The 16,626-nt window shown below is 48.2% G+C and overlaps 1 protein-coding gene across 1 annotated transcript in view; it reads right to left on the reverse strand.

Moving 5' to 3' along the window:
- hunk (hormonally up-regulated Neu-associated kinase) overlaps positions 1 to 16,626 on the reverse strand; it is a 49,002-nt gene that overhangs the window by 1,261 nt on the left and 31,115 nt on the right. The window contains exons 5-9 of the mRNA XM_031807416.1: positions 8,165 to 8,300; positions 7,291 to 7,418; positions 6,649 to 6,775; positions 6,326 to 6,494; positions 1,923 to 2,082 (exon numbers count right to left, since the gene is read on the reverse strand). Coding sequence (XP_031663276.1) covers positions 1,923 to 2,082; positions 6,326 to 6,494; positions 6,649 to 6,775; positions 7,291 to 7,418; positions 8,165 to 8,300 — 720 coding nt within the window. The remainder of the gene's footprint in view (positions 1 to 1,922; positions 2,083 to 6,325; positions 6,495 to 6,648; positions 6,776 to 7,290; positions 7,419 to 8,164; positions 8,301 to 16,626) is intronic.

Here is a 16,626-nt window from a genome sequence, read left to right on the forward strand (position 1 = left end):
AACGGTGGTCTTTTTACCCTAAAATAAAACCAATCAGTCCATGAGACTGGACCACTCAGGAACACTCAACACCTCTTGGAAAGCCATTCTGGTGTGTCTCTGGCATGAAAATGTGTGTAAATGTCTCACTGAATGATCAAACTATCTTAGAGTTAGATTTTCAGAAGACTGAGGTGGGTTTTCCTCTAACTTTTTACCCAGACTTCCCTTTTGGGAAGTGGAGGAATGGAGGGATGGAGGGGAGGGGTGGGATGGAGTTGAGGGATTGAGGGGAGGGGAGGGATGATGGAGAGGGATGGAGTGGAGGGGAGGGATGGAGGGGAGGGGTGGGATGGAGTTGAGGGATGGGGTGGAGGGGAGGGGTGGGATGGAGTTGAGGGATGGAGTGGGATGGAGGGGAGGGGAGTGGAGGGGAGGGATGGAGTTGAGGAGTGGAGTGGAGGGATAGAGGGGAGGGATGGAGTTGAGGGGTGGAGTGGAGGGGAAGGATGGAGTTGAGGGATGGAGTGGAGGGAGGGAGTGATGGAGGGGAGGGATGGAGTTGAGGGATGGAGTGGAGTTGAGGGATGGAGTGGAGGGGAGGGATGGAGTTGAGGGGTGGAGTGGAGGGATGAAGGGGAGTGGGATGGAGGGGAGGGATGGAGTTGAGTGGAGGGATGGAGGGGAGGGATGGAGTTGAGGGATGGAGTGGAAGGGAGGGAGGGATGGAGGGAGGGGAGGGATGGAGTGGAGAGGAGGGATGGAGTGAAGGGGAGGGATGGAGGGGAGGGGTGGGATGGAGTTGAAGGATGGAGTGGAGGGATGGAGGGGAGGGGAGGGGTGGGATGGAGGGGAGGGATGTAGTGGGATGGAGGGGAGGGATGGAGTTGAGGGGTGGAGTGGAGGGATGAAGGGGAGTGGAGTGGAGGGAGTGGAGGGATGGAGTGGAGGGATGGAGGGGAGGGATGGAGTGGAGGGGAAGGATGGAGTTGAGGGATGGATGGGAGGGAGGGAGGGATGGAGTTGAGGGATGGAGTGGAGTTGAGGGATGGAGTGGAGTGGAGGGGAGGGATGGAGGGGAGGGATGGAGTGGAGAGGAGGGATGGAGTAGAGGGGTGGAGGGGAGGGGAGGGGTGGGATGGAGTTGAAGGATGGAGGGGAGGGATGGGATGGAGGGGTGGGATGGAGTTGAAGGATGGAGTGGAGGGGTGGTATGGAGTGGGATGGAGGGATGGAGTTGAGGGATGGAGTGGAGGGGAGGGATGGAGTGGGGGGATGGAGTGGAGGGGAGGGATGGAGGGGAGGGATGGAGTGGAGGGGAGGGATGGAGTGGAGAGGAGGGATGGAGTAGAGGGGTGGAGTGGAGAGGAGGGATGGAGTGGAGGGGAGGGATGGAGTGGAGGGGAGGGATGAAGGGGAGTGGAGTGGAGGGATGTAGGTGAGGGATGGAGTGGAGGGGAGGGATGGAGTGGGGGGATGGAGGGGAGGGATGGAGTGGAGGGGAGGGATGGAGGGGAGGGATGGAGTGGAGAGGTGGAGTGGAGAGGAGGGATGGAGTGGAGGGGAGGGATGGAGTGGAGGGATGGAGTGGAGGGATGGAGTGGAGAGGAGGGATGGCGTGGAGGGGAGGGATGGAGTGGAGGGATGGAGGGGAGGGATGGAGTGGAGTTGAGGGATGGAGTGGAGGGATGGAGGGGAGGGATGGAGTGGAGTGGAGGGATGGAGGGGAGGGATGGAGTGGAGGGGTGGAGTAGAGGGGTGGAGTGGAGAGGAGGGATGGAGTGGAGGGGAGGGATGGAGGGGAGGGATGGAGTGGAGAGGAGGGATGGAGTGGAGAGGAGGGATGGAGGAGGGGAGGGGTGGAGGTCCATTGTTGTTGAGAGCAGTCACTGTCTGTCTGTCTGTGTCTGTCTGCGTGTGTTTCTCTCTCTCTCTGGTCTCACCATTCCTGTGCTTCTTCTCCTTGCTCGGGCCCTTGCTGACGGCCAGGTAGACAGGAGTCTGTTTAGGAGGGATGGTGACCTTCTCTACGTGTTTCCTCCACTGGGTCTGGAAGTACTCATTCTTCTCTGTCTTCTTCTCCTTCTCCTGGTACACCTTCTCCTGGAGGACAGAGACATTATTTCAATGTTTATTCAACGTGTCCTGGAGGACAGAGACGTTATTACAACATTTATTCAACCTGGTACACCTTCTCCTAGAGGACTGAGACGTTATTTCAATGTTTATTCAACCTGGTACACCTTCTCCTGGAGGACTGAGATGTTATTTCAACATTTATTCAACCTGGTACACCTTCTCCTGGAGAACATCAAGCTTCCTGACTCAACAGAAACTGGAGATCGGCTCCTGCCATATGAGCCGTTCGGGCTCTGACAAGACTTACTTTACATTGTTATTTAAACATTATAATAAATATTATTACAATGTCATTCAAGCATTATTCTAGAGTTACGCCTACTGCTTTTCGTGCAGAGAATATAATCACAGTAAGCTCCTGTCATTAACAGGTGGTTTAACAGAGAATATAATCACAGTAAGTTCCTGTTATTAACAGGTGGTTTAACAGAGAATATCATTACAGTAAGTTCCTGTTATTAACAGGTGGTTTCCTTACATTACAGTAAGTTCCTGTCATTAACAGGTGGTTTCCTTACATTACAGTAAGTTCCTGTTATTAACAGGTGGTTTCCTTACATTACAGTAAGTTCCTGTCATTAACAGGTGGTTTCCTTACATTACAGTAAGTTCCTGTTATTAACAGGTGGTTTCCTTACATTACAGTAAGTTCCTGTCATTAACAGGTGGTTTCCTTACATTACAGTAAGTTCCTGTTATTAACAGGTGGTTTCCTTACATTACAGTAAGTTCCTGTCATTAACAGGTGGTTTCCTTACATTACAGTAAGTTCCTGTTATTAACAGGTGGTTTAACAGAGAATATCATTCGAGTAAGTTCCTGTTATTAACAGGTGGTTTCCTTACATTACAGTAAGTTCCTGTCATTAACAGGTGGTTTCCTTACATTACAGTAAGTTCCTGTTATTAACAGGTGGTTTAACAGAGAATATAATTACAGTAAGTTCCTGCTATTAACAGGTGGTTTAACAGAGAATATAATTACAGTAAGTTCCTGCTATTAACAGGTGGTTTAACAGAGAATATAATTACAGTAAGTTCCTGCTATTAACAGGTGGTTTAACAGAGAATATAATTACAGTAAGTTCCTGTTATTAACAGGTGGTTTCCTTAAAGGGAAAACAGTGTTCTACAGATATTTACAGTCTCAAGCGTTCTGATCTATTTGGTGTTAATTCTGCTGTTCTGTTTTGTTGTGCTTTCGTCTTGTTGTTATGCATGTTGCTAGTGAAGGCCCAGTCCTGTTAGTGAAGGCCCAGTCCTGTTAGTGAAGGCCCAGTCCTGTTAGTGAAGGCCCAGTCCTGTTAGTGAAGGCCCAGTCCTGTTAGTGAAGGCCCAGTCCTGTTAATGAAGGACCAGTCCTGCTAGTGAAGGACCAGTCCTGTTAGTGAAGGACCAGTCCTGTTAGTGAAGGACCAGTCCTGCTAGTGAAGGTCCAGTCCAGTTAATGAAGGACCAGTCCTGCTAGTGAAGGACCAGTCCTGTTAGTGAAGGACCAGTCCTGTTAGTGAAGGACCAGTCCTGCTAGTGAAGGACCAGTCCGGTTAGTGAAGAACCAGTCCTGTTAGTGAAGGACCAGTCCTGTTAGTGAAGGACCAGTCCTGTTATTATCTTGTCCAGATGTGTTTCTGGTGAAGAACCAGTCCTGTTATTATCTTGTCCAGATGTGTTTCTAGTGAAGGACCAGTCCTGTTAGTGAAGTACCAGCCCTGTTAGTGAAGGACCAGTCCTGTTATTAGCTTGTCCAGATTGAATTAGCAGCTCTTTGTCATATCTTCTTAAAGTATTAGGATGGACAACAAAGGATCGGCTGTACTCCAGGTGTTGTTTACCCTAACCTAGCCTGTACTTCAGGTGTTGTTTACCCTAACTTAGCCTGTAGTACAGGTGTTGTTTACCCTAGCCTGTACTCCAGGTGTTGTTTACCCTAACCTAGCCTGTACTGCCATGGTGTTGTTTACCCTAACCTAGCCTGTACTCCAGGTGTTGTTTACCCTAACCTAGCCTGTACTCCAGGTGCTGTTTACCCTAACCTAGCCTGTACTCCAGGTGTTGTTTACCCTAACCTAGCCTGTATTCCAGGTGTTGTTTACCCTAACCTAGCCTGTATTCCAGGTGTTGTTTACCCTAACCCAGCCTGTACTCCAGGTGTTGTTTACCCTAACCTAGCCTGTATTCCAGGTGTTGTTTACCCTAACCTAGCCTGTATTCCAGGTGTTGTTTACCCTAACCTAGCCTGTACTCCAGGTGTTGTTTACCCTAACCTAGCCTGTACTCCAGGTGTTGTTTACCCTAACCTAGCCTGTATTCCAGGTGTTGTTTACCCTAACCTAGCCTGTACTCCAGGTGTTGTTTACCCTAACCTAGCCTGTACTCCAGGTGTTGTTTACCCTAACCTAGCCTGTACTCCAGGTGTTGTTTACCCTAGCCTGTACTCCAGGTGTTGTTTACCCTAGCCTGTACTCCAGGTGTTGTTTACCCTAGCCTGTACTCCAGGTGTTGTTTACCCTAGCCTGTACTCCAGGTGTTGTTTACCCTAGCCTGTACTCCAGGTGTTGTTTATCCTAACCTAGCCTGTACTCCAGGTGTTGTTTACCCTAGCCTGTACTCCAGGTGTTGTTTACCCTAGCCTGTACTCCAGGTGTTGTTTACCCTAGCCTGTACTCCAGGTGTTGTTTACCCTACCCTGTACTCCAGGTGTTGTTTACCCTACCCTGTACTCCAGGTGTTGTTTACCCTAGCCTGTACTCCAGGTGTTGTTTACCCTAGCCTGTACTCCAGGTGTTGTTTACCCTAGCCTGTACTCCAGGTGTTGTTTACCCTAGCCTGTACTCCAGGTGTTGTTTACCCTAACCTAGCCTGTACTCCAGGTGTTGTTTACCCTAACCTAGCCTGTACTCCAGGTGTTGTTTACCCTACCCTGTACTCCAGGTGTTGTTTACCCTAGCCTGTACTCCAGGTGTTGTTTACCCTAACCTAGCCTGTACTCCAGGTGTTGTTTACCCTACCCTGTACTCCAGGTGTTGTTTACCCTAGCCTGTACTCCAGGTGTTGTTTACCCTAGCCTGTACTCCAGGTGTTGTTTACCCTAGCCTGTACTCCAGGTGTTGTTTACCCTAGCCTGTACTCCAGGTGTTGTTTACCCTAGCCTGTACTCCAGGTGTTGTTTATCCTAACCTAGCCTGTACTCCAGGTGTTGTTTACCCTAGCCTGTACTCCAGGTGTTGTTTACCCTAGCCTGTACTCCAGGTGTTGTTTACCCTAGCCTGTACTCCAGGTGTTGTTTACCCTAGCCTGTACTCCAGGTGTTGTTTACCCTACCCTGTACTCCAGGTGTTGTTTACCCTACCCTGTACTCCAGGTGTTGTTTACCCTAGCCTGTACTCCAGGTGTTGTTTACCCTAGCCTGTACTCCAGGTGTTGTTTACCCTAGCCTGTACTCCAGGTGTTGTTTACCCTAGCCTGTACTCCAGGTGTTGTTTACCCTAGCCTGTACTCCAGGTGTTGTTTACCCTAGCCTGTACTCCAGGTGTTGTTTACCCTAGCCTGTACTCCAGGTGTTGTTTATCCTAACCTAGCCTGTACTCCAGGTGTTGTTTACCCTAGCCTGTACTCCAGGTGTTGTTTACCCTAGCCTGTACTCCAGGTGTTGTTTACCCTAGCCTGTACTCCAGGTGTTGTTTATCCTAACCTAGCCTGTACTCCAGGTGTTGTTTACCCTAGCCTGTACTCCAGGTGTTGTTTACCCTAGCCTGTACTCCAGGTGTTGTTTACCCTAGCCTGTACTCCAGGTGTTGTTTACCCTAGCCTGTACTCCAGGTGTTGTTTATCCTAACCTAGCCTGTACTCCAGGTGTTGTTTACCCTAACCTAGCCTGTACTCCAGGTGTTGTTTACCCTAGCCTGTACTCCAGGTGTTGTTTACCCTAGCCTGTACTCCAGGTGTTGTTTACCCTAGCCTATACTCCAGGTGTTGTTTACCCTAGCCTGTACTCCAGGTGTTGTTTACCCTAGCCTGTACTCCAGGTGTTGTTTACCCTAGCCTGTACTCCAGGTGTTGTTTACCCTAGCCTGTACTCCAGGTGTTGTTTACCCTAGCCTGTACTCCAGGTGTTGTTTACCCTAGCCTGTACTCCATGTGTTGTTTACCCTAGCCTGTACTCCAGGTGTTGTTTACCCTAGCCTGTACTCCAGGTGTTGTTTACCTACCCTGTATTCTTTGGAGAGCCTCTTCATCTTGTTGTTGAGCAGGAAGTAGACAGCCAGGGTGTGACAGGCTCTGTTGGTGAGCACGGCACTCAGCACCTCGCTGTGTTTGTAGCCCATCCTCTCTGTCATATGCAGTAATACCATGTGGTTGATCTCCTCAATGTGGATCCTAGAGAGACAGAGAGACGTTAGTCATCAGACCTGTGTGTGTACCTGTTGAGGTAGGGTGCTCCAGTGTTAGCGTTAGCCAGTTGACCTGTGTGTGTACCTGTTGAGGTAGGGTGCTTCAGTGTTAGCGTTAGCCATCAGACCTGTGTGTGTACCTGTTGAGGTAGGGTGCTCCAGTGTTAGCGTTAGCCAGCTGTAGCCAGGAGTCAGACATGACCTGGTGGATGTTGGGTCTCTTAGCTGGATCTGGTTCTAACAGCTTCTTCATTAGACAGATGGCCGCTGTGGAGAGATAGGAGGGGAGAGGGGGAGAGAGAGGAGGGGAGAGGGGGAGGGGAGAGGAGGAGGGAGAGGAGGGGAGGAGAGGGGAGAGGAGGGGGAGAGAGACAGAGAGGAGGGAAGAGAGAGATGGAGAGAGAGAGAGCGAGAGAGAGAGAGGAGGGGAGAGAGAGATGGAAGGAGAGAGAAAGAGAGAGAGATGGAAGGAGAGAGAGAGAGAGAGATGGAGAGAGAGGGAGATGGAGGGAGAGAGAGAGAGAGAGAGATGGAGAGAGAGATAGAGATGGGGAGAGAGAGAGAGATGGGGAGAGAGAGAGAGAGAGAGAGAGGAGGGGAGAGGGGGAGAGAGAGATGGAGAGACAGAGAGAGAGAAGAGGGAATGGGGTGAGAATTTGTTAAAGCTACAATCTGGGATTTGAAAAACAAGAAAACAGCCGCCAGCCACTTGTTTTGGCACATTTGTTTTCTGTGTCTGTCTCTGTGTGCTCTCGTCTCTGTGTGCTCGTCTCTGTGTGTACCTGTAGAGAGAGAGGGCGGTAGAGGGTTCATATCCTTGTCCACCATCTTCTGGTGCAACGCCCTGAGACTAAAGGGCTCCACGGTGAAGGGAAGGCTGCCAGTCAGCATGGCGTACATGTTCACTCCTCTGTAAGGGACAACATGCACAGGAACGTTACACACCCGTGTACAACACTCACCCAGCCACTAATAAATGTCATAATAAATGAGTTCTAGTGAACTGGTTGAGAAGTGATCTCGTAGTTTGAATAGATGTCTTTACTGTTTACAGTCTAGAAGTATTTATTCTGACAGAGAAATAGGGTGTGTGAATGACATGAGACGCGTTTGTTGTAAACGGTAGACATGAAATCTGTTTGTTGTAAACGGTAGACATGAGACGTATTTGTTGTAAACGGTAGACATGAGACGTATTTGTTGTAAACGGTAGACATGAAATCTGTTTGTTGTAAACGGTAGACATGAAATCTGTTTGTTGTAAATGGTAGACATGAGACGCGTTTGTTGTAAACGGTAGACATGAGACGCGTTTGTTGTAAACGGTAGACATGAGACGTATTTGTTGTAAACGGTAGACATGAAATCTGTTTGTTGTAAACGGTAGACATGAGACGTATTTGTTGTAAACGGTAGACATGAGACTCGTTTGTTGTAAATGGTAGACATGAGACGCGTTTGTTGTAAACTGTTGTGTATAAAACCTGTCAGTTTATGTACTCAAATAAAATGTTATTGGTCACAGTCACATGGTTAGCAGATGTTAATGCGAGTGTAGCTAAATGCTTGTGCTTCTAGTTCCGACCGTGCAGTAATATCTAACAGTAATCTAACAATGAAGAAATAACATTAAAAAACAGAGCAGTGAATACTCACATGGACCAGACGTCCACCTTGGGGCCGTACTTCTTGCGGGACAGTAGTTCTGGAGCAGCGTAGGCTGGACTCCCACACTGCGTACTGAACGGGTCGGAGTAACCCAGGATCCCTGCACAGTTACTGAGACCAAAATCTACAGGGGAGGAGACAGGTTCTGAATGTCATTTAGGTGTTCTTGAAAGAGGGAGAGTAACAACATAAAGACAGAACTAGTTAGAAAGGTGGAAAAACAAGGACATTTCTAAATGACCCCAAACTTCTGAACGGTTATAAACTGGCTGTTTTGAGCCCTGAATTCTGATTGGCTGACAGCCCATGGTATATCACACCGTATATCATGGTTATGACAAAACATACATTTTTACTGCTGTAGTTATGTTGGTAACCAGTTTATAACAGCAATAAGGCACGGCTGCTGTAATTATGTTGGTAACCAGTTTATAACAGCAATAAGGCACGGCGAAGGGCTGTGTCCAGACAGTCCGTGTTGTGCATTAGAACAGCCCTCAGCCGCGGTATATTGGCCATATACCACACCCCCTTCATCGCTTAAATATATGCGTTATAATGTACACTCCCCTACGTATTTATTTAGACAGTGGAGCTAAAACGTTTAATTAGGCTCTTCAGCCTTTTCAGATTTGATCAAACGTGTCATTTGACGTGACAGTAGTGAACGTCACCATACAGTGGGTTCCCGAGTGGAGCAGAGGTCTAAAAGACACATTTGGTTTTTCTTTTACCTTTATTTAGCTAGGCATCTCAGTGCAAGAGGCGTCACTACAGTCCCTGGTTCGAATCTAGGCCGAATCACATCCGGCAACGATTGGAATTCCCATAAGGCTGAGCACAATTGGCCCAGCGTCATCCGGATTTGGCCCGGGGGGGGGGGGGTCGTCATTGTAAATTAGAATTTGTTCTTAACTGGCTTGCCTAGTTGAATAAAGGTTACTTTTTTAAAATATATTAAATACAGAAATCCATTTGTGTTTTACCATTTAGGAAAGAAAGAATGAGGAGCCCCATTTAAAGGTGTCATAACTCTACTGTATTAAAGTAGTCAAAAGTTTAGGATTTGGTCCCCTGTTCCTAACATGCAGTGAAGGCTTGTGACTCTACAAACGTGTTGGATGCGTTTGTAGTTTATTTTGGTTGTTTCAGATGATGTCCAATAAACATGGATGGTTAAAACATGAGTTCTATCACTGGAAGCACCAGGTTCTGTCTGACCCAGCTACTGGAGACACCAGAGGTTCTGTCTGACCCAGCTACTGGAGGCACCAGGTTCTGTCTGACCCAGCTACTGGAGGCACCAGAGGTTCTGTCTGACCCAGCTACTGGACACCAGAGGTTCTGTCTGACCCAGCTACTGGACACCAGAGGTTCTGTCTGACCCAGCTACTGGAGGCACCAGAGGTTCTGTCTGACCCAGCTACTGGACACCAGAGGTTCTGTCTGACCCAGCTACTGGACACCAGAGGTTCTGTCTGACCCAGCTACTGGAGGCACCAGAGGTTCTGTCTGACCCAGCTACTGGACACCAGAGGTTCTGTCTGACCCAGCTACTGGACACCAGAGGTTCTGTCTGACCCAGCTACTGGAGGCACCAGAGGTTCTGTCTGACCCAGCTACTGGACACCAGAGGTTCTGTCTGACCCAGCTACTGGACACCAGAGGTTCTGTCTGACCCAGCTACTGGACACCAGAGGTTCTGTCTGACCCAGCTACTGGAGGCACCAGAGGTTCTGTCTGACCCAGAGAGACACAGAGAGACAAAGCATGGGTTGGTTAACACACACACACAGAGAGACACAGAGAGACAAAGCATGGGTTGGTTAACACACACACACAGAGAGACACAGAGAGACAAAGCATGGGTTGGTTAACACACACACACAGAGAGACACAGAGAGACAAAGCATGGGTTGGTTAACACACACACACAGAGAGACACAGAGAGACAAAGCATGGGTTGGTTAACACACACACACAGAGAGACACAGAGAGACAAAGCATGGGTTGGTTAACACACACACACAGAGAGACACAGAGAGACAAAGCATGGGTTGGTTAACACACACACACACACACACACAGAGAGACAAAGCATGGGTTGGTTAACACACACACACACACACACACACACAGAGACAAAGCATGGGTTGGTTAACACACACACACACACACACACACACACACACACAGAGACAAAGCATGGGTTGGTTAACACACACACACACACACACAGAGAGACAAAGCATGGGTTGGTTAACACACACACACACACACACACACACACAGAGAGACAAAGCATGGGTTGGTTAACACACACACACACACACACACACAGAGAGACAAAGCATGGGTTGGTTAACACACACACACACACACACACACAGAGAGACAAAGCATGGGTTGGTTAACACACACACACACACACACACAGAGAGACAAAGCATGGGTTGGTTAACACACACACACACACAGAGAGACAAAGCATGGGTTGGTTAACACACACACACACACACAGAGAGACAAAGCATGGGTTGGTTAACACACACACACACACAGAGAGACAAAGCATGGGTTGGTTAACACACACACACACACACACACAGAGACAAAGCATGGGTTGGTTAACACACACACACACACACACACAGAGAGACAAAGCATGGGTTGGTTAACACACACACACACACACACACACACACAGAGAGACAAAGCATGGGTTGGTTAACACACACACACACACACAGAGAGACAAAGCATGGGTTGGTTAACACACACACACACACACACACACAGAGAGACAAAGCATGGGTTGGTTAACACACACACACACACACACACACAGAGAGACAAAGCATGGGTTGGTTAACACACACACACACACACACACACACAGAGAGACAAAGCATGGGTTGGTTAACACACACACACACACACACAGAGACAAAGCATGGGTTGGTTAACACACACACACACACAGAGAGACAAAGCATGGGTTGGTTAACACACACACACACACACACACACACACACACACACAGAGACAAAGCATGGGTTGGTTAACACACACACACACACACACACACACACACACACACACACAGAGAGACAAAGCATGGGTTGGTTAACACACACACACACACACACACAGAGAGACAAAGCATGGGTTGGTTAACACACACACACACACACACACACAGAGAGACAAAGCATGGGTTGGTTAACACACACACACACACACACACACACACACACACACACAGAGAGACAAAGCATGGGTTGGTTAACACACACACACACACACACACACACACACACACACACACACACACAGAGAGAGACAAAGCATGGGTTGGTTAACACACACACACACACACACACACACACAGAGAGACAAAGCATGGGTTGGTTAACACACACACACAGAGAGACAAAGCATGGGTTGGTTAACACACACACACACACACACATACACACACAGAGAGACAAAGCATGGGTTGGTTAACACACACACACACACACAGAGAGACAAAGCATGGGTTGGTTAACACACACACACACACACACACACACACACACACACACACACACACACACACACAGAGAGACAAAGCATGGGTTGGTTAACACACACACACACACACACACACACACACACAGAGACAAAGCATGGGTTGGTTAACACACACACACACACACACACACACAGAGAGAGACAAAGCATGGGTTGGTTAACACACACACACACACACACACACACACACACACACACACACACACACACACACACACACAGAGAGACAAAGCATGGGTTGGTTAACACACACACACACACACACACACACACAGAGAGACAAAGCATGGGTTGGTTAACACACACACACACACACACACACACACAGAGAGACAAAGCATGGGTTGGTTAACACACACACACACACACACACACACACAGAGAGACAAAGCATGGGTTGGTTAACACACACACACACACACACACACACACACACACAGAGAGACAAAGCATGGGTTGGTTAAAACACACACACACACACACACAGAGAGAGACAAAGCATGGGTTGGTTAACACACACACACACACACACACACACACACACACACACAGAGAGACAAAGCATGGTTGGTTAACACACACACACACACAGAGAGACAAAGCATGGGTTGGTTAACACACACACACACACAGAGAGACAAACCATGGGTTGGTTAACACACACACACACACAGAGAGACAAAGCATGGGTTGGTTAACACACACACACACACACACACACACACAGAGTGACAAAGCATGGGTTGGTTAACACACACACACACACACACACACACACAGAGACAAAGCATGGGTTGGTTAACACACACACACACACACACACACACAGAGAGACAAAGCATGGGTTGGTTAACACACACACACACACACACACACACACACACACACACACACACACACACACACACAGAGAGACATAGCATGGGTTGGTTAACACACACACACACACACACACACAGAGAGACAAAGCATGGGTTGGTTAACACACACACACACACACACACACACAGAGACAACGCATGGGTTGGTTAACACACACACACACACACACACACAGAGAGACAAAGCATGGGTTGGTTAACACACACACACACACACACAGAGAGACAAAGCATGGGTTGGTTAACACACACACACACACACAGAGAGACAAAGCATGGGTTGGTTAACACACACACACACAGAGAGACAAAGCATGGGTTGGTTAACACACACACACACACACAGAGTGACAAAGCATGGGTTGGTTAACACACACACACACACAGAGAGACAAAGCATGGGTTGGTTAACACACACACACACACACACACACAGAGACAAAGCATGGGTTGGTTAACACAAACACACACACACACACACACAGAGAGACAAAGCATGGGTTGGTTAACACACACACACACACAGAGAGACAAAGCATGGGTTGGTTAACACACACACACACACACACAGAGAGACAAAGCATGGGTTGGTTAACACACACACACACACACACACAGAGAGACAAAGCATGGGTTGGTTAACACACACACACACACAGAGAGACAAAGCATGGGTTGGTTAACACACACACACACACACACAGAGACAAAGCATGGGTTGGTTAACACACACACACACAGAGAGACAAAGCATGGGTTGGTTAACACACACACACACACACACACACACACACAGAGAGACAAAGCATGGGTTGGTTAACACACACACACACACACACACACACACAGAGAGACAAAGCATGGGTTGGTTAACACACACACACACACACACACACACACACACACACACACACACACACAGAGAGAGACAAAGCATGGGTTGGTTAACACACACACACACACACACACACACACACAGAGAGACAAAGCATGGGTTGGTTAACACACACACACACACACACACACACACACACACACACACACACACACACAGAGACAAAGCATGGGTTGGTTAACACACACACACACACACACACACACACACACACACACACACACACACACACACACACACACACACAGAGAGAGACAAAGCATGGGTTGGTTAACACACACACACACACACACACACAGAGAGACAAAGCATGGGTTGGTTAACACACACACACACACACACACACACACACACACACACACACACAGAGAGACAAAGCATGGGTTGGTTAACACACACACACACACACACACATACACACACAGAGAGACAAAGCATGGGTTGGTTAACACACACACACACACACACACACACACACACAGAGAGACAAAGCATGGGTTGGTTAACACACACACACACACACACACACACACAGAGAGACAAAGCATGGGTTGGTTAACACACACACACACACACACACACACAGAGAGACAAAGCATGGGTTGGTTAACACACACACACACACACACACACACACACACACACACAGAGAGACAAAGCATGGGTTGGTTAACACACACACACACACACACACACACACACAGAGAGACAAAGCATGGGTTGGTTAACACACACACACACACACACACACACACACACACACACAGAGAGACAAAGCATGGGTTGGTTAACACACACACACACACACACACACACACACACACACACACACACACACAGAGAGACAAAGCATGGGTTGGTTAAAACACACACACACACACACACACAGAGAGAGACAAAGCATGGGTTGGTTAACACACACACACACACACACACACACACACACACACACACACACACACACACACACACAGAGAGACAAAGCATGGGTTGGTTAACACACACACACACACACACACAGAGAGACAAAGCATGGGTTGGTTAACACACACACACACACAGAGAGACAAACCATGGGTTGGTTAACACACACACACACACACAGAGAGACAAAGCATGGGTTGGTTAACACACACACACACACACACACACACACACACACACACACAGAGTGACAAAGCATGGGTTGGTTAACACACACACACACACACACACACACACAGAGAGACAAAGCATGGGTTGGTTAACACACACACACACACACACACACACACACACAGAGAGACAAAGCATGGGTTGGTTAACACACACACACACACACACACACACACACACAGAGAGACAAAGCATGGGTTGGTTAACACACACACACACACACAGAGAGACAAAGCATGGGTTGGTTAACACACACACACACACACACACACAGAGAGACAACGCATGGGTTGGTTAACACACACACACACACACACACACACACACACACACAGAGAGACAAAGCATGGGTTGGTTAACACACACACACACACACACACACACACACACACACAGAGAGACAAAGCATGGGTTGGTTAACACACACACACACACACAGAGAGACAAAGCATGGGTTGGTTAACACACACACACACACAGAGAGACAAAGCATGGGTTGGTTAACACACACACACACACACACACACACACAGAGTGACAAAGCATGGGTTGGTTAACACACACACACACACAGAGAGACAAAGCATGGGTTGGTTAACACACACACACACACACACAGAGACAAAGCATGGGTTGGTTAACACACACACACACACACACACACAGAGAGACAAAGCATGGGTTGGTTAACACACACACACACACACACAGAGACAAAGCATGGGTTGGTTAACACACACACACACACATAGAGAGACAAAGCATGGGTTGGTTAACACACACACACACACACAGATAGACAAAGCATGGGTTGGTTAACACACACACACACACACACACAGAGAGAGACAAAGCATGGGTTGGTTAACACACACACACACACACACACACAGAGACAAAGCATGGGTTGGTTAACACACACACACACACAGAGAGACAAAGCATGGGTTGGTTAACACACACACACACACACAGAGAGACAAAGCATGGGTTGGTTAACACACACACACACACACAGAGAGACAAAGCATGGGTTGGTTAACACACACACACACACACACACAGAGAGACAAAGCATGGGTTGGTTAACACACACACACACACACAGAGAGACAAAGCATGGGTTGGTTAACACACACACACACAGAGAGACAAAGCATGGGTTGGTTAACACACACACACACACAGAGACAAAGCATGGGTTGGTTAACACACACACACACACACACACACACACACAGAGAGACAAAGCATGGGTTGGTTAACACACACACACACACAGAGAGACAAAGCATGGGTTGGTTAACACACACACACACACACACACACACACACACACAGAGAGACAAAGCATGGGTTGGTTAACACACACACACACACACACACAGAGAGACAAAGCATGGGTTGGTTAACACACACACACACACACACACACACACACACACACACACACAGAGAGACAAAGCATGGGTTGGTTAACACACACACACACACACACACACACACACAGAGTGACAAAGCATGGGTTGGTTAACACACACACACACACACACAGAGTGACAAAGCAGGGTTGGTTAACATACACAGAGACGGAGCAGGGTTGGTTAACACAGACACAGAGACAGAGACAGAGCAGGGTTGGTTAACAGAGACAGAGCAGGGTTGGTTAACACAGAGACAGAGCAGGGTTGGTTAACACAGAGACATAGCAGGGTTGGTTAACACAGAGGCAGAGCAGGGTTGGTTAACACAGAGACAGAGCAGGGCTGGTTAACAGAGACAGAGCAGGGTTGGTTAACAGAGACAGAGCAGGGTTGGTTAACAGAGACAGAGCAGGGTTGGTTAACACAGAGACAGAGCAGGGTTGGTTAACACAGAGACAGAGCAGGGTTGGTTAACACAGAGACAGAGCAGGGTTGGTTAACAGAGACAGAGCAGGGTT

Source organism: Oncorhynchus kisutch, linkage group LG28 (genome assembly GCF_002021735.2).
Source record: "Oncorhynchus kisutch isolate 150728-3 linkage group LG28, Okis_V2, whole genome shotgun sequence".
NCBI classification, from domain to species: domain Eukaryota; kingdom Metazoa; phylum Chordata; class Actinopteri; order Salmoniformes; family Salmonidae; genus Oncorhynchus; species Oncorhynchus kisutch.